Below are 19,911 nucleotides of genomic sequence, written 5' to 3'. Positions count from 1 at the left end.
TTGTACTGAAGATAGTAAAGTGACACTTAGTTCTAATGGTGCAACTTTTAGCAGCATGGCTAAAACAGTAAGTCCATCATGATAAGGGTTTTAAGTAGCCAGGTAGGCAGCAACTTAAATAATTCTAGGAAGCTCTTGTTTCTTTCAAACCTTTAAGCTTAAATTTCACCCACTGGAATTTCACTTCTTTAACCAAACGTCTTTATCCCCTGTTCAAATGCAAATACCCCTGAGAGGTATATGGCACACGAAGCCTGTCAATTATTTTTTTTTTCCAGTATAAAAGTTATTAGATCCTTTCCTGGGTGGATGTTTGGATGAGAGTGGCAAGAAGCAGCCCTGGTCCCTGAACAGGAAGGACATGATTAAGCAGCTGTTGGCAGGGGCTGGGGAGGGAGAGAAGGAAGAAAAGAGGCTGACATCACATGGGAAGGTGGACTTCTTGAGGGCAGACTTTGTCTCCTTTGACATTGTACCTCGAGCCAGCTGCATTCAGGTGTGCGTGAACCTTTCCTTGGTTCACAGGATGGAAAATGGAAATGATGATAGAGTGCAACATTGTCTATAACAGGATGCAACAGCTGTGCATATAAAAAAACACAATATCCTAGATATAGGTAGTACATTTCCTCTAAATACATTAGAGAAGTTTGATTTTAGTTTTAAGATAATAATTTCATAGCATTTTATTTTAATGTATACCAAATATTATGGTAGTTGAACCTTGCTCTTTGTTCTAGGGCCAGTATATAAATATTTACATTATGGTCAAGAACTTTATAGAGAGAATTTAAAAGTGTAGCTATATCACTTTTAAAATTTGTTTCCAGTTTTCCTCTAAGGGAAGAATTAATGGAACCTTAAACCTTTTGGGGGGAGTGTAGGAAAAGTTAATATTTAAAAATTGAGAAAAGGATGGGGGTTAAGAAAGAGGATGGTAAGGAAAACTTCCCCTAAGCAGGGTCAATATATGATGTATTATAACAATAACAGCTGCTATGAACTAACATTTATTGCATACTTACCATGTGTCAGGCATTGTTCTTTAAAATTTGTTTTTCACATATTAACTCATTTAATACAACCCTTTTTATAACAGGAGTGTCCTGTGCATACTGTCTTAAAGCCTGTTTTGCTGTCATTTAACATACTGTAGACACCTTTATATGCCAGTAATTATAGATTGGTATAATTTTTAATTGCTTCTGGAAGTACCATTTTTTCAGCTATCACGATGACCTTATTGTTGGTCATTAAGATTGCTACCAGCTTTTCAGGTCTTTCACATATGGATCCACTGAACATTCTTAAAATTACCCTATTTGCCCAAAAATTATGCCTCAGAAAAGAGGGAGTTGCTTTACCTTCAGGTCTTTACATAATATATAGAATTATCTCAGTGAGTTCATTATGATGTACAAAGTATTGTAATCCAGACTTCATAATTATCCCAGGGACATGACTTCAAGATTGCATATGTTGGGGGTGTATCCTACCCAAGACTGTTTTTTTAAAATTAATTTATTTAATTAATTTATTTATTTTGGCTGTGTTGGGTCTTTGTTGCTGCATGCGGGTTTTCTCTAGTTACAGCGAGCAGGGGCTACTCTTCATTGCAGTGCACGGGCTTCTCATTGCAGTGGCTTCTCTTGTCGCGGAGCACGGGCTCTAGGTGCGTGGGCTTCAGTAGTTGTGGCATGAGGGCTCAGTAGTTGTGGCTCGCGGGCTCTAGAGCACAGGCTCAGTAGTTGTGACGTGTAGGCTTAGTTGCTGTGCGGCATGTGGGATGTTCCCGGACCAGGGATCGAACCTGTGTCCCCTGTATTGGCAGGCGGATTCCTAACCACTGTGCCAACAGGGAGATCCCTATATAGCATTCTTGAAATGCCAAAATTATGGAGATGGAGAACACTCTTGGTTACCAGAGGCTAGGATGGGGGGAAAGGAGGGAGGTGGCTGAGGATGCAAAGGGTAGCATGAGAGTCCCTGTGATGGAACTGATCTGTGTCCTAGCTCTACTAGTGCTCTTGCACATGTACACGTGTTAAGATTGCATGGAGCTAAACACACAGACACACAGCTACACACAACTGGGTGCATGTAAAACTGGTGAAATTTGAATAATGTGGTTGAATTGTATCAGAGTCAATTTCCTGGTTGTGATATTGTGCTGTAATTATATTGGAGGATATATATTGGGGGTCTGTTGGGTCTCTGTATTATTTTTTATAGCTGCATATGAATCTACAGTTATCTTTAAAAGCTTCTTAAAAAGTGAAGTTGTTTGATGAGGTGTGAGAGTGGAAGAAAGCAATTTTTCTAATTTAATATAAAAAAATGTACATTTTTGGTGGTAACCAAATTTAGTGTACTAAATTTTAAGTAGGCATTTAATTATTTCACCTACACTTCTGTATATTTAAATCAGTCCCAAGCTTGTTTTTGTTTTTTAAATTGGGGTATAGTTGCTTTACAATGTTGTGTTAATTTCTGCTATACAACGCAGTGAATCAACTCTATGTGTACATATATTCCCTCCCTCTTGGACTTCGCTCCCACACTCCCCCATCCCACCCATCTAGGTCACCACGGAGCACCGAACTGAGCTCCCTGCGCTATATAGCAGGTTCCCACTAGCTATCTGTTTTACACATGGTGTATATGTCAATCCCAATCTCCCAATTCATCCCCCCCCCTCGCTCCCCCTACATGTCCACATGTGTGTTCCCTACGTCTGCATCTCTATTCCAAGCTTGTTTTTTAATCTACTTACTGGAAAAACTTGGAAGTACCTGGTATTGGGGGTCATCTTTCCTTTGGGCGTCCACAGCCAATGTTTGTGTGTGAGTGTGGGCATCTCTTTGGGAAAGCAAGGTTAGGTGCCAGCGGGGCTTTGTGCTTTGTCTGGTTTTCCCTCTGGCTTCCCTACAAGCTCTGAGGGTGTAAAACTTGTCTTTTCTGTTCACTGGTGGGTTCCCAGGGTTTAGTACTGTGTCTGGAACATAATCAAAGCTCAGTAGATATTGGGTGAGTCAAAATCATACCTTTCCAAATATTGCTACTGTTTCTTCACAGATAGGAAGAAAGCTTATAGCACTTAAACACATGAAAAAATCTAAATACTAAAATAAGTGAAAATTACTTGCAGATAACTAGAAATGATAATGTGTCATTAAGAAAAGGAAGGGGGGGCTTCCCTGGTGGCGCAGTGGTTGAGAGTCCGCCTGCCGATGCAGGGGACACGGGTTCGTTGCCCCGGTCTGGGAGGATCCCACATGCCGCGGAGCGGCTGGGCCCGTGAGCCATGGCCGCTGAGCCTGCGCGTCCGGAGCCTGTCCTCCGCAACGGGAGAGGCCACAACAGTGAGAGGCCCGCGTAACGCATAAAAAAAAAAAAAAAAAAAAAAAAAAAGAAAAGGAAGGGGCTTCCCTGGTGGCGCAGTGGTTGAGAGTCTGCCAGCCGATGCAGGGGACACGGGTTTGTGCCCGGGTCTGGGAAGATCCCACATGCCGCGGAGCGGCTGGGCCATGGGCCGTGGCCGCTGGGCCTGTGCATCCGGAGTCTGTGCTCCGCAACGGGAGAGGCCACAACAGTGAGGGGCCCGTGTACCGCAAAAAAAAAAAGAAAAAAAAGAGTTTTCTTCTGATATTAAAATCATCAATGGAAAAGAATATTAAAAAATAATGTATATATGTAAAAAAAACCATCTTATGACTTTAAAATTTTATGAAAGGAGATTTGGGGAGGAAGTCTTTGCAGATGCTCTTGATCTCTGGTCTCTGTCAACTCCCTGTTGAACTGGTAAACATTCCAGTAACACACGTGGTGATGGCAGAGCACATGGGGTTAACTGGCGCTCTGAGTTGCTACAGCTTCTTAAGTATTTTGAAGATACCTTTTAAAATATAAAAAGAGAACTTTTAGGAACCCATCCTACAGAAATGAATAGCACTGATATGAAGTGTAAGCACTGTTTGCATTGACAAAGAATGAGAAGCAACCTGGGTGTCTGCCTATGAGCAGGTGAATGATTTGTCCATCAATCCCAGGGAATAGTATGAATCTGCTAGAGAGAATGCTTTAAATATATACTTTTTAACCTGGAAAGATATTCATGATATATTAAGAGAAAAAAACCAGTTTCATAATGTGATCCCTTTTTAATAAAAACGTAAAGGTGGTGGGAACCTTAAGGTAGGTATGGGTCTACCTGTGCTGTATGCCCATATTGAAGGTGTCCAGTGGGTGCACACCCAACCTTGAACATTGGTCACTTCTACTAGCAGGGTGGAGGGCAGAGAAGGAGAGCTGCTAGCTTTTTTTCTTTTTTTGACTTGTTACATGTATTATGTAAAAAGCAAAAAAAAAAAAAAAAAGAAAAAATTAAAAGGCCTATAAAATTCTTTTCCTTTGAAAAGAAAACAGGATAGTGTGAAATCATGTTGGGAGCCATAAAAGGACCAAAAGGAGTAATTCATGGAGTGGTTTTGTTATTTCCCATGGTAAGGGAGTGGTTTTACTTGCTATGTGCATCTGCCATTTTATTTTCCTTGCTTTCTTTTAATAAAATTTATTTATTTTTTATAATTTTTCCTTTTTATTTTATCATTATTATTATTATATATCTTTTGGCCACACCACGTGGCATGTGGGATCTTCCCTGACCAGGGATGGAACCCGTGCCCCCTGCATTGAGAGCGTGGAGTCTTAACCACTGGACTGCTAGGAAAGTCCTAAAATTTATTTTTATATTTTCATCGTTTTTGACCATTGTTTCCTTGATTGTCATTATAAAAGTGTGCTTGAGTTTTTCCGTAGTAAAGAATGTTCTCTTTAAATCTTCCTTCTCTTTCTGATTTATTAATATGATTGTTCAACTTTCTTTAGCTTGAAGATGATATTATTGTCAAACAGAATTACTTTAACACCATAAAAAATTTTGCACTTCAACTTTCTTCTGAGGAATGGATGATACTTGAGTTCTCCCAGCTGGGCTTCATTGGTAAGAAAAGTTTTAGATTTATTTACTTTTCAGAAATAACTGACTTAGAATATTTTTTTTTTTTTTTTACCTTAAAGTTGTCTTTTTCCCTCTGGAAATGGATTGCTTTTGAGAAAATTTAATTTCGGTAAACTTCTGTGTATAAAATGTTGAAAGTGAACCCAAAATAATATTTGGAGAGTCCTAAGATGGTAATATTTACTCTGGAGTTCTGCAAGGCAGCCCTGCTGGCTTTTCATGTCCACAGAGAGCCAACCACTGTCCTGGGGAGCTGTCTGGTTCCTTCTCGGACACTTCGAGTTCCTGTTTTAAAGCCCAGAGCTTTTGCAAGATTGGGGTTCTTTTAAGAAGAGTCCTGCGCTAGTGGTTTTCTAATAGGAATTCCTGGTATTTGACATAGCACATGAAGTTCTTGTTCAGTCATTAGTTTGTATTCATGTGTTGCTTTCATGGACTAGCAAGGGTACTTATTTTTAAAGTTTTTTTTCATTAAAATTCCTAAAGTATCCAACTAAAGAGAATACGTTTAAAGTTGAAGGTTGAAGGAAATTTATAGGTCTTAAAAAACACCCCAGAGAGTAACATTTCGCTGCCTCTAATGCGTTAAATCTGTAAGTATTAGAGGCTGGGGCTTTGATCTTGTTGATCATTTATCTCAAAACTTAATTTAAGACTCAAAAAACATCTTGATTTGTGAAGGTTTCAGTGAAGACAAAATCAGGAGTCCTTGTTTTTTGCTTTTATTGATTTAGTTAATTTTTTTTTTTTTTACTTAAACCTCTTAAGTTCCTTTTTTATGGGAAGAATTTTAATAAGACATAAAGGAAAAATCTCCAGCTTGCTTCTTGAATCCTTTGAGCTAGTAATTGTATGATAGATTTTGTAATGGAGAAAGTTAGGAGTTCAGTACCTACTTCTGTTAATACTCAGGTGACAAGTAAACTTAGCTAAAGCAAGTTTGTTTTTGATAAGACAGGTGGGGAAATTATTGATAACGGTTTATAGTTGAAAGCACAAGCTTTAGTGTATTTGTTGTATGGATTTCACTCATTTAAGCTATTTTGTTGCTTGGCTTCTTTATTACAGTTACTGATTGGGAATATCTTTTCAGGTAAAATGTTTCAAGCGCCAGACCTCACTCTAATTGTGGAATTCATATTTATGTTCTATAAGGAGAAACCCATTGATTGGCTCTTGGACCATATTCTGTGGGTGAAAGTCTGCAACCCTGAAAAAGATGCAGTAAGTTAATTTCTTATGCGGGTAGAAGAGGCTTCTTTTATGTTTTTAGTGAAAGTGATGACTCTTAGGGAACCAGATGTTGTAAACGAACAGTTAAATAGGTAGCTGAAAGAAAACAGTGTTTCCACTTACCAGTGTAAGTGCTTGCCTTCTTTCTAGAACTACAAGAAGTTCCTGTTCTGGAGGGACTTTTAAGTCAGTGAAGTGCACCTTTCTTTAAATTGCTGATGAATGTTTATTGAGGCTCTGGTGTTTCCTTGCTGTTGGCCATATCTGTCCTGTGTCGGGGGGAGTTGTTTTGGTTTGCTTCACATCCTCTGTCAGCTTTCTGTTTTCAAATACTTTGGGGACAATATCGGACCCCAGCACACCTGGATATAAGCAGTAGAATGGAGGTCATATTTTATACCAAAACAATGACAAGTCAAAAGTGTACCTTTTTCGTATTGTGTTACTTGTAAGAAGCCAATGTTCATGCTGATATGCTGACCTTTGGGATGTTGGTGACAGGTAAGTATGTAAACAATGATTTTTGCTTGGACTATTTAAATATTAAGTTATCTCCATTGAAATCTTATTGTAGAAAGTAAATTAATATGTTTTTCTTGTCTAATTTGAATTGTATCTCTGGAAAAAAATTTTAAATTGTTGGCTGTAAGCATAAGTGAAATATGAATACACATTCTTAAAAATGAATGAGTCACTTTGACATGTAATCACAAGGAAATCTTTATTATAAGCATATGTCATTATAGTGTTGACTTATTCTCCCAAAGAAACATTTAATTTGATTTCATGACCTTATATTCCCTAGAACAGTTTGATCATCCTATCTGCCAGTTAGTTTTTAGGACACCCTCTTCAGGTGTCCTTTCTCTCTCTTTTAAAAATAACCACTTTCTTAGAGCAAATCATGGTGTGTAGCGAAATAGCAGAGTACCAGCTTTCCAAAAATGACTGAACATATAAATCGATTCGATCAATTCATTTTTATGATGTAAGCCCTTACCTGTATTTTCTTTGTGATTTGCAGGAATTTTTATTGTAGGACACAGAACAATTCATGTCATCTTTACATTTGTACAACACACTTGCCTTTAATTGGTCCTGTACAGTTTTATCTAATATGGCGGTTAGGTTCTTAAGTGAGCTTGTGAGGTGAAAATCTCTGAAAGTAAAAATTAAAACCATGAAGATACATTCTCCACCCTTCTTTCTATGGCCTGTAATTTTTCAGCTGCTTCCACTAGGATGTCACGGAAGCTGTCACCACATACTTGCTGGCTCCAGAATCACATCCCTTTGACAGTGGTCGAGGAGACCCTTCCATTCACACTTATTTCACTGAGCATAATACCCTCAAGGTTCATCCATGTTGTTGCAAATGGAAAGATTTCATCTTTTATATGTTTGAGTAATCTTTTATATGTTTGAGTAGTATTCCTGTGTGTGTGTGTGTGTGTGTGTGTGTGTGTGTGTACACAGCACATCTTTATCCATTCATCCGTTGATGGGCACTTAGGTTGTTTTCCATATCGTGGCTATTATAAATAATGTTGTGATGAACATAGGGGTGCATGTGTCTTTTCTGATTTCGTGTTTTCGTGTTCCTTGGATAAATACCCAGCAGTGGGATTGATGGGTCATATGTAATTCCTAGTTTTTTGAGGAATCTCCATACTGTTTTCCACAGTGGCCTTGTACCAGTTTACATTCCCACCAATAGTACCAAGCAAAAACAAACACGTAGTTATAAGAACAGAGTAGTGGTTACCAGACTGGACGGGGCAGGGGCTGAGTGGCGGGGTGAAATGGGTAAAGGGGGTCAACTGTATGGTGATGGATGGAAACTGACTTGGTGGTGAGAACACCGTAGTGTATACAGAAGTAGAAGTATAATGTGTATTTGAAACTTATATAATGTTATAAACCAATGTTACTTTAAAAAAAAAAAAGCATTCACACATTCTTCCAAAGGTTTATGGACCTGCTTTGACTCTTCGGGCCCGAATGTGTCATTCGTTGCCTGTGTGTTGAGTGGTTAGCTCGCTCTCAGGCACTGCTGCTTCTCATCCTCTCTCGCCTCCACCGTCCCACCTCCCTCTCCTCGCTCCTCCCTGTCCTCTCCCTCCCTTACCTTCCCTCTTCTTCCACTCGAGTGTTTTATTTGTGTAAATAAGATATACAGTTTCACCTCTACCCTCCTGTTAGCGATAATGCTAATGGAGTGAACCTCTTGAGAAAATTAGGCATTTTAACACCCAGGAAATAATTGGAGGTCTTTCAAGTGGAAATGTCTTATACCTGTCCTTTTCAGTATGTTCTGGGCCCAAAACTATACAAGTCATTGAAAATGGAAAAGGGTTTATAAAAGCACGACAAGGTAGCCATGCTGTCCTGAAGCACTGAGCTAATAACGCACGAGAGTCCTGCCAGGGCTGTAGGTCCCACACGCCATGATCACACGAGAGCAGGTTATAATCGAAAATATGGGCCATGGGCACTTAGAGCTGAAACATAGGTGTCTCCCAACTGTGCTGAGTTGGATTTGTCTGGTTTTTTTTTTTTGTACGTGGGCCTCTCACCGCTGGGAGAGCACAGGCTCCGGACGCGCAGGCTCAGCGGCCATGGCTCACGGGCGCAGCCGCTCCGCGGCATGTGGGATCTTCCCGGACAGGGGCGCGAACCCGCGTCCCCTGCATTGGCAGGTGGACTCTCAACCACTGCGCCACCGGGGAAGCTCCGATTTGTCTGTTTGATGTTGTGTCCTTGCTTGTAGTCCACTTGCTGGCTCACATTTTCAAATTGATTTCAGGCAACAAAATGTGCTTTTCCTTATCTGCAATTCTTCATTATATTATCCAATTAAAGGTATTTTGTGTATTTGAACCCAACCTCTAGAGTTTGTGCATTTTAACATTAAAAGTCAAATGTTTATTGACCTATTTGAAAGGTAGTTGAAATTAAATCCTTAACTCTTCCTTGGAAGTGCTTGTTTTAATTTCCGCATCGTGTCCGCTTATTTTTAATTTCCTCATCGTGTCTGTTTATCAAGTAGGTAGCGAATCTATTAATGCCTCAAAGAGGACCCTAAAGAAACACGACTTGGAATTATGAGATGAAGCTTGGATTTTCTTTTCAATATTTACCCTTCTGAAGGGCTTCTCATCTTTCAGAGGAGGACAAGATTTTCACTTTATAATGTAACACTAACATTCCCTTTTTAATACTTAGAAACCTTGTGATCGACAGAAAGCAAATCTGCGGATTCGCTTCCGACCTTCCCTTTTTCCAACATGTTGGTCTGCATTCTTCACTATCAGGAAAAATTCAGAAACTCACGGGTTGGTGATTTAATTTATTTTTCTCAGCACAGACATTTGTTATCTACTGTATAATCCTTGTTCTTCTGAAGTATAAATGAGCCGTATGTTGTTAATATGTCTTTCCTCCTAGGATAAAGATTACATGAAACCATTGCTTCTTAAGATCCATGTAAACCCCCCTGCAGAGGTATCTACTTCTCTGAAGGTCTACCAAGGACATACACTGGAGAAAACTTATATGGGGGAGGATTTCTTCTGGGCTATAACTCCAGTAGCTGGAGACTACATCCTGTTTAAATTTGACAAGCCAGTCAATGTGGAAAGGTAGGTCATTATTGAAATATAATTTGGTCTTACAATTCAGACCTCTTATTCATAATGTGATTTATGACGGAATTTTTGGTGTATATAACACATGTGAGCAGTCAACGAGTCCTAAATGTTGGATTATAAAATACATTTTGTATAACTCAGTAACAGTGTGGGTATGTTGCCTACAGATATAATACCAGCATTTAGTATGTTTGACAAATTCTATTGGTATTTCTGAATGTATATTTAGTATAGATTTTTAATACTTTTATGTAGAACTCTCCCTCAGAATCCCAAATTAGTTTTCACGTCCTTATCCTAGAATATCCCTTCAGGTTTGGCTGCGAGCTAGTGGATGGCCCAGCAATTTGGTTGAAATGATAAATTTGACAGACTAAGACTATTGCTACTCAGTGCTTTTAGTACACCATGGAAGAATTTAAAGCCCTTTTATGTGTTTCAGCATTTCCGTTCACTTTGCAAAAGTTGGGACTTTTTCTCCCCATTTTTACTTAACAGTCACAATTCCTTCAATCTTTCCTCAGTTTTGGGTATATTCCCCAGACTGTCTGTGGCATACTTCCATGTAATCCCCAGAATGTGATGTTATGTCTTCTCCTTTGAAGGCCATTTGGTTTTTAGAATCTGCCAAAAATAATTTGGAATAATTCTGTTTAAGGTGGTCAAAAACAATGCATAGCTACATGTAATGCTATTTTCTTTTGTTACTCTAAACTGATTCTAAAGAGGAGTTTAAGTGTAAAAATGTTATAAGCAATGGGAAGATCACTGGCAAGACATATTAGAATACTTTTGAGTAACATTTTGCACTTATATGAGTATATAATATTGGTTTTGTTGTTATTTAATGTTCATTTTTATACTGTGTAGTGGAACTCTGTGAGGTATTGTTCACCACACTTGAGCCCTCATAGAATTAGAAATAGCACTCTTCTTTCACCTCAAGAAGAACAGCCTCAAACCACATTTATGGGTTTATTTTTAGGAAATAATTCCATCAAAGAATCTGCTAAAGAGCTCATATATTTGAGATCAAACTTAGTAACAACAAATATATTTACAATAAACCTCTGTAAAATGATATTTATAATGCCCCTACTGAGGGCACTTTTCTAGCGAAACACAATTCTTCTAAAATGACAGTATATGAGAATTTTCTTGGAGTCCATGCACAGACCCACCCTTCCTAGGACAGAGAAAAGGGATCATTTGATTTTCACCATAACTTATTTGCTGAGAGGGGAAAAAGCAGAAGTTGTATTTATTAATACAGAAGTGAAGTGTTAGGAAAAAAATTCTCTGTGTAACATACGTATGTGTTCATTATACAAAAATTTTAAGGTGTGAAGAATGAGGGAAAAAATCATAACCCCAAGGATACCATTATGACCATATTGACACTTTTATTTTCTTGGTAACTGTGTGCACTTTCTACTTTGAGATCGTGGTCTACCTGTAATTTTATATCATATATTATCCAATATACTCTGTCACAAGTGATTCACAAGCATTTTAATGGCTGCATCAACAGCAACAAAACACCGTCATCTTTTTTTTTTTTTTTTTTTGTCAAGTACATTATTGTTACGCAGCAAACATGCCCCTCTGATAGAGGAGCTATTGCATCCCCCTTAGGTTTTAATTTCCCTGCAACTATTCAGGACATATGATGTGCAGCCACTACAGACTTTAGCGTCGTCAACCTTATTCTGAGGTGAGGCCCCCTTCTGAACCTTCGTGGAGGGTAGTCTGACTGTATTTTTCTTTTTATGTTTGTCTTTTCAGTTATTTGTTCCATAGTGGCAACCAGGAACATCCAGGGGATATTCTGATCAACACAACTGTAGAAGTTTTGCCTTTGAAGGTATGACTATTTTTTCTCCTAAATTTTCCTTGAGAACTAATATTAATAGACCTGATTTGAGGCTCTTCCTGTTTAAGAAATTCTCATGATGGCAGGACCTTAGTGGTGAGTAATACCAACTTCTTTTGGCAATATGGAACACCTGGTATATTGTCCCGTTTGCCTTCATAGAAAGAGCCTTTATTCTGTTTCCTGTTGGAAAGTAACTTGGACATTTGTACTGGGAAAATAAATGAATCATTATTTTACTTTAATGTTTACTTGCTGTTTGTATTTTGAGTCCCAAAATATCATGCAGTTTTAATGCCTGTTGAATAATGTAGAAAGTTAATTTATTGGTCTCTAAGGAATGCTTAATTTCTTTCAAGGTAACACACAGTTCTTTACTTCTGTATATTTTTAATAGAAAACAGCATTCTATTAAATTGATTTAAACTGGAAATTAATTAAAATTAAAAATGTCTAGCCAACAGTATATTATATACAGATTCAGATGGAGCACTTATACTGATTGATAAACCTTTTAAGGTTCAAGACTGACATGGCATTTTCTCTTTTCAGAGATAGCTGTGCCACAGATGCCACTTTTATATTTATTAAGATATATTAATCTAGATTTGTTTTAAATAGAAGTAATTATTTATGTTTTTGTTCTATTTTAGAGTGAAGGTTTGGAAATCAGCAAAGAAACCAAAGACAAACGATTAGGAGATGGCTATTTCAGAATAGGTAATACCCACTTGAAACTAGTAAAATGTCCTTTACTTTTTTGGACTTAGTCCTGAAGTAATTTTAAGTTCTTTTCAGATATTCAGCAGCTTCAGGATTATAAATACCAGTGTTCTCTTTTATTTGTTCTCTGTGTTCTAGTACATACTTTTATTACTATCTTGACCCAACTAGGGTTTCAGATCAAAGGTTCATTTCCTGGTTCCTCTTTCTCTCTGCATCTGCTGCCTCACTGTTGTCACTGGTAGATAATCCGCCTTCAAGCTGCCTCCTGCAGTCTCGTACTGGATGATCTTAGCTGACTGCTCTCATGATCCCAGCAATATCCGTATGCCAGAGTCTGAGCCTTTAGCCCTGCCTCCCTCCTGAGCTTTAGATCTGTACTGAGATGCCAGCTGACAAACTACGTGGAGGCCACGTAGCCATCTACCCGGAGCGTCTGTAAATATGGACATTTCGTCATTGGTCACCATGGTTTGTGCTGTCACGATTCATCTAGCTGCCTGAGTCTAACCTTGGGAGACACTCTGAAACCCCACACCCACCTTCACTGTCCATTAGCATAAAATGTCTATTTGTGTCTGAATGTGCATTCACCCTACTGCAGCGATACTCCGCCTCTGTTTCCGAGCCAGTCCACCGAGCCACTGTAGCTCCCTTGCCAAAACCTAAATGCTGTATTAGCCTGGCTGAAAACCTTAATGACCTTCCGTGATCAGATTCCTTAGCTCCCACCCACTTTCGTATCTTGTTACTTTCCTCTTATGCTTCATCTCTCCAGTCCTAAGATGTGTTCCTCTAATGCCCTGTGCTCCCAGCCGTGTTTCTGTCCACTTTCCCCGCCTAAAACGATGGATTGGTATTTCTCCTCCTGATGAATGCTTTCTCATCCTTTATTAACAAGTTTAGCTGCCTTCTCCTTGGCTCTTCTTACCACAGTGCATGCACCTCTTCTGTGTAATCACGTTTCGTAGCTCAGTTCTGTGCGCTCACTGTGGAAGGGGGAGGGGGCTTTGTTGCTCAAGCATCTCCTGTGATTAACGTAGGACCTGTCCTTTGATGGACATCAACTCAGTGGATGATTATATATTTTCTTTTTACTTAAATTAATGCTTTTCCTAGTGGTAGGCAGAAGAGATTATTGGGCAATTAATATTGTAGGTATACAGGACAGAGGCATTCTTATAACTCTCTCAAGCAGTTTTACGTTTCGTGAATGTCATTCAGTGTTTGCTACAAGGCTTGTACAGTCACCCTGACTGATTTCTATATAGCTTAGTGGATAGATGAGTTTAATTATTTTCATATTTGGGTTATATTTTAGCCCACTCTAGAAATGTTCATAAGATTAGCTGTGTATATGAGACATTTATTAACCCTATTACCTATGAGTTATTAAATTTCTGAGAATGTTGTGTTCTAGGTTATGAAAGTAGCATAGGAAATAGAGACATTTATATGATTGCAGTAATTTGAAGATAATGACCATCTAAAACATCAACTCATACATATTTAGAACTGGAAGAGAACTGATGGGTGATCAGACCTAGGACCTTGCGTAACAAACGTGTGATCAGAAACAAAAGCAGCTGACTTTTTTTCAAGCTCATATAAAAAATTCTGCTCCCTTAAGAAGCATGCTTTAGCTGAATGGCGTGTGAGGGGCTCTGCAGACCTTTTTCTAGTGAGACAACCATAACTGGTGAAAGGTAGTTTTTTAGAAAAGTACAGCAAATAGAGAAACATTAACTCGTAAAGTCTGAATCTCAGTAACAGCATTAAGAGTCTGTGGCATTGGAGCCCTGACTCGCTCATTACCCACGCTGGCCAAGCTCAGTGACTCAGAAGCTCTACTCTGCATGTCCAGCCAAAAATACAGACTCCCTCTCCCATCAGCCCCCACTCCAGGGCTGTGGTATCTCACCGGAAAGGGCAGGCCACCAGCATCTGTCACCTCCCCAGCTCCCTGTTGCAGAAGCTCTGTTCCAGACATGAGCAGCTTAGAAATCTGAGGCTCCTTTCCTCCACCTAACTTCCATTCATCGGGCGAACCTTTGCTGCAGGCACGGCAGGGTGAGAGTCCTTGGCCCTGATCACGTCCCCCAGCCCACTGGTCCCCGCACACTGAGAGAGGTCAGCCGGGACACGAAGGGCTACTGCTACAACCCAGTGCTCTGCTTGTAAAGCAGGGGTGTCACTTTAGCTGGGAGGTGGGCTGCTGTCCCTGCCAGGGGTCCTGAGCAGTGGTGCAGAGATTTTCTCCAGGGGAGAGGCAGGCCATCAGAGAGCTCTGTAGCGTACCCTAAGGGGACTGCCTTACTTGAAACAGAACTTGGGGAAGTTCAAGCCCAAGGGCGCTGTGGAACATGATGGAGATCTTGGTGGTAAACAGTTAGGAGGAGACTGGTAGCTACATTCAAGCTAAACTGCAGCCCATCCAGAAGTTTGACAGAGAGAACCAGAGAAAGAGGTAGCTAAATAAGAGCCCTCTTGGGTGGGACAAGCCACAAAGGCTGGCGCTACAAAGGGGCCTGGGTTCAATAGGATCAGATTATGCAGCAACTTACGCCCAAAGGCAATTGTCGGAAACAGTAGACACCCAGCTGGCCGTTAGCAGAGACCTGATGCGTGAAGGTGGGGCTGGCGGGATGGTAACTAAGGACAGTCCTGTGAAAGAAATACCAGATTTATTAGTAGGTTAAAATTATGAGACAGCAGAAGAAGAGCCTTTCACAGAGGAACACTGGAAGAAGGAATGGACCACCGTCTGGGTAGCAGAAGGGCGTCCACGGAGGGCATGACCTTGCAAGTCCCTCCTAATGCCAGGGTTTGGGGATTCCAGTCACTCTTTAGTCATTTCCTCCTTCATTTTCCCCTTCTTTTTTATCTTTTAATGCTTACCTACCGGACCATTGGGTTAAGGACAAAAGTTAAATTTGTTGTTTGGAAAGTTAATACATGTACATGGTACCAAATACAAATTTAAGAGGGTAAACGTGTCTCCTTCCCTCTTCTTTCCCCTCCTACCCGGTGCTTCCCAGAGGCAATTGCTATAATGATTTGTATTCTTCTAGAAGTATCTATTCATAAATAAAAATATTTTAGTATATTCTTCGAAAACACACAATCACACATAAATGGTAACATACTCTACAACCTTGTTCTACATCGTGTTTTTTTCACTGAACAGAATACATATGTGCATATGGAAGATGAACATTTTTTAAAAATTGTAAATATTTCAGATGCACAAAAAGATACAACTAATAATGTAGTGAATATCAGTGTATGTTATGGCAGGTTAAGATTGGCCAGTTCAGTTGCTCTTCCCTAATGATCTTCTTTCCCCACCCACCCAAGGGTAACTACTATCCTAAATTTTGTGGTTACCATTTCCACATATGCTTTTACTACATATGTGTGATATATCCCTGAATAATGCAGTCTTACTTTGCTTGTTTTGAAATTTGATATGAATGATGACATTCTGTAGTCTACAGTTTGCTTTTTTCTCTCACCACTGTGATGTTCAACCATGTGGATGTGTGTATCTATGGCTTATTCATTTTCATTGCTGTACTGATCTCCATGGGTGAATATATCGCTGTCTGTCCTGTTTGGTCATAAAGTGTGTTTCCATTTTTTTGCTGGCCTGAACACGTAGGCACATGTATGGGAGTTTCTCTACAATGTATTCTTAGGAATGGAAGTAAGTCACAACTGCATTATCTACAACTTTACTTCTTTCTATTCTTTCTTCAGTCTTTTAATGGGCTGCCTAATATTCCCTTGTATTAGCATATTGTAATTAAATTAGCCAGTCTGCTAATCATGGGCACTTAGATTGTTCACAGTTTTTGCTGCAGTCTACATACGCTTTTTGCACATGTGAGAGTATATCTGCAGCATAAAATTGCTGGGTGAGAGTCTTTTAATGAGGCCAGTTATATAATTTGCTAATTATTTTTCTAATTAAATGAGCTCATCAGGTGATAGATTCAGATACATTATAAGTTAAAATGTTTCAAGTTCCACAGCATTTTTCAACCCTGAATTCCCTTCCTAACTCAGTATTAAATAATACTTTTTTTGTAGCATACATTCCCTACCCCCGTCTAGCACCAAATAAGGACATACTTTTATGAAATAAGTATTAATTTTTTTTAATAAAAACATTACTTTGGCAGTTCATAAATTGAATATTTCCCGTACAAATGAAAATGAACTTTCTCCAGTATGGTTTTTCAATTTGAATGTATCTTATCTTACTATGAGCCTAGTCAATATATTTTAAGACTCTAGAGTTGACACATAATTTAACGGTTAGCTAATGACAGCCCATGGGCCAAATGTGGCCCACTGCTTGTTTTCTAATAGCCTGTGAGTGAAGAATGTAGAAATTCTTTTCATTGTTTATTTTCATTTTTAAATGGTTGAAAAAATAAAAAGAATAGTAATATATTGTGACATGTAAAAATTAGAAAGTATTCAAATTTCAGTGTCCATGAGTAGAGTTTCTTTGAACACAGCTATGCTCACTTGTTTACGTGTCGTCTGTGTGCTTTTATGCTACAACAGCAGAGAGAAGTGAGCAGTTGCAAAAGAGATGGCGGTGGTGCTCTCAGTGCTTGGAATTGCTGCTCAGTGCACTACAAAGAGCTTTGATGCATTATAATTTGACAGTGTTTAAAGTGCCACACACACAACTCTACTGTGACATTTAAAAAAAAATTACCAGTGATTACCCTTCATGTCAAAACAGGAAGAGAAAAGTGGACTTTGAATGTTGTGCTTTTTAACGCAGTGGAATATGGGTGGTTTTACAAAATTAGATGGCAGGTTACGTGGTTGTTACGCAGTGACACAAGAGCTGTGCTAAAGCATGCGTTACCACTGCTAAGCACTCACAACAATATCCCCAACCCACAGGAGAGCAATGGTCAGAAAAACGAGAAGATTTAAAATATGATATCTCATCCCTGAGAATTTCAAAGGACACTGTAACCAAAGCGGGTTTCAAACTGGCTCATGTGTTAGCCAAGCAAGAAAACCATTTACCAATGATGAGTTAATTAAATCATGTTTAACTACAGCAGATATGTGTGCCCAGAAAATAAACTCATTTCGGACCATCAGGCTTTCAGCAATAACTATTGCTTGAGGAGTTGGGGACTTTGGGAACAATATCAGTAGTCAAAAAGCAATGCAAATTATTTGAGCAATTTTCCTTGGCTCTTGGTGAGTGGACAGATATTACTGATACTGCCTAGTTGTTATTTGGAGTCAATGCCAGGTTTGAAGTGACTGAAGAATTGGTCTCTGTGAATAGTCTGTAGAGAACAAGTACAGGCAAGAATGTTTTCAAACCAGTTGAGAAAACACAAAGTTCATACAAACTGAAGTGGAATCTGCTAGGATGTTTTACAATGAGTGGTGGTGAAAATATGTGTGGAGGAGAAGAAGGCTTAGATGGACAGATTTACAAAGCTTGCAACAATGTAAGGTGTTTAAAGCCTATGGTTATGTTATTATTCATCAGCAGGTGCTTTACAGAGAGTATTTGAGTGTCGTGTATCATTAATTTATTGAACCAGTAGTGTTGCCAGTGAACTTTACTTACTCTCAATGACTTCATCAACAACAGTTCTGTGAATTTTTGTCAGAAATAAGAACTGAATATCCTGACTTGCCCTGCCACACAGCAGTTCTGGGGCTTAGCAGTGATAAAATTTTATTGTGGTTTTTTTTTTTTTTTTTTTTTGGTTTTGTTTTGTTTTAGCTCTGAAATAAGATTGAAAATTTTCCAAGTGAGAACTGCCCTCAACCACTATTATCTCTTTGAGAATTAGTTTTTGCTTCAGACTTGATGTTTCTTAATTCAGCCTAAAAGCACAAGACAAAGCAGTGCTTATGTGCAAAACTTATATTGCATTCAGGTCACTTGGATGACTATTAACGTTATTTGAACTGCAAGTAATAATATCATGCTAATTGAGGAGCTTCCCCCAACCTCTGATTGAAGGTGATTCGTCTGCAATGTAGTGATGAGGCAGATTATCAAAGAGAAGAATCTAATAGAATTTTACGCAGATACCTTCCAAGTCATGGACGTGCTCCATTAAAATCATGTGCTTGTGGGTTCATAACAATACTTGCAGTATCTAGGCTGTGTGAAAGGAAGCATTCAAGATAAAATATATCAAATCTCATTATGGATCCACATTAACAGATGAACATTTGCAATCGATTTCGATGATAAGGAACACTAACTTTGAATACCAGTTAATTTAAGTATTATCCCCCCATAAGGAATTACATGCTCCTTAGTATTAGCAGAAAAAAAAAAAAAAACTTAGTTGTTATTACATTTTGAATTTCATCAATAAAAATTTTGTGAAAATTAGTTTTCTCTTTTTCTATACAAGTACCTGGATGATATTCTCAGATGCCCTCTTGACCCACAAATCCCCAAATATTTACTATCTGCCCTTTTTAGGAAGTTTGCCTATCCCTGGCTTAGAGCAGTGTGGCTCAGAACAAACCATTTTCCTGTCACTTTTTCAGTAGCATTTTTGTTTTGTTTTCTTGCTGTTTCCTCACAGCAAGAAAACTTGAGTACTGAGCATGTTATCTTCTATAGAACTTCTTGGTCCTTATCCTTACAGGAGAGCTTCTTGAGCTTATCATTTATAATGGAGTTTTATGTTGGAACTGCCTTGAGGAGGTATCACCTTTTAATTCCATCTAGATGTGACCTTGGAAACTGCTCAAGGCCAACAGTTGTGAGTCTAATTAAAGCACTGAAATTTGTTACTATTGACTTAATCCTCAAAGTGATCAGACTGAAAGATGGTACAGAGTATATTTTGTAAGGTTTGTAAGTCACATTTTGCTAAAAACTTGTGTTAGTTGATGTAAGAACAAATATATTTGTTTTTTTTTAAATTTGCAATAAGAAAATATATAGCTCTGCCTCTTTCAATAGGTTGCTTCTAATGTTTTTAAGCATATACTACTTGGTGAAACGTTTAAAAGTTGAATAAAGGTAGAAAGAAGGAAAAATTTCACCCATGCTCTTTGTGTAAAAACATCCACTAGAAATATTTTGGTGTTTTCCTTCCCTGCTTTAAGTCAGTGATAATTTATGTGTGCTTGTTTCAGTCTACCCAATGAGTGTTGATTTTTACTTTGAAGGGAAATTTGAGAATGGTGTTGCAGAAGGAATGGTGGATCCCAGCCTAAACCCCATCTCAGCATTCCGACTTTCAGTTATTCAGAATTCTGCTGTTTGGGCCATTCTTAATGAGGTAAGACAATATATTAAATCAGTGAAACTGCTTAGATTCTACATTTTTTACAGCATTTGGATTTCATAATTAAGACCTTTTTGGAATTGAAAATTGCCATTTCATGCT

General features: G+C 38.7%; 1 protein-coding gene across 1 annotated transcript in view; it reads left to right on the top strand.

Annotated features, from left to right (window-relative positions):
- The window catches only part of MGAT4A (alpha-1,3-mannosyl-glycoprotein 4-beta-N-acetylglucosaminyltransferase A), a 108,595-nt gene that overhangs the window by 82,692 nt on the left and 5,992 nt on the right, over positions 1-19,911 (top strand). Inside the window, 8 exon segments of the mRNA XM_032653359.1 lie at positions 4,888-5,002; positions 6,114-6,244; positions 9,479-9,532; positions 9,534-9,586; positions 9,700-9,894; positions 11,689-11,767; positions 12,430-12,496; positions 19,691-19,803. Of these exon segments, the coding sequence (XP_032509250.1) occupies positions 4,888-5,002; positions 6,114-6,244; positions 9,479-9,532; positions 9,534-9,586; positions 9,700-9,894; positions 11,689-11,767; positions 12,430-12,496; positions 19,691-19,803 (807 nt within the window).

This window comes from Phocoena sinus, chromosome 13, assembly GCF_008692025.1.
Source record: "Phocoena sinus isolate mPhoSin1 chromosome 13, mPhoSin1.pri, whole genome shotgun sequence".
NCBI classification, from domain to species: domain Eukaryota; kingdom Metazoa; phylum Chordata; class Mammalia; order Artiodactyla; family Phocoenidae; genus Phocoena; species Phocoena sinus.
Note: the sequence above shows the minus strand (reverse complement) of the source record. Positions and strands in the feature narration are given on the sequence as shown.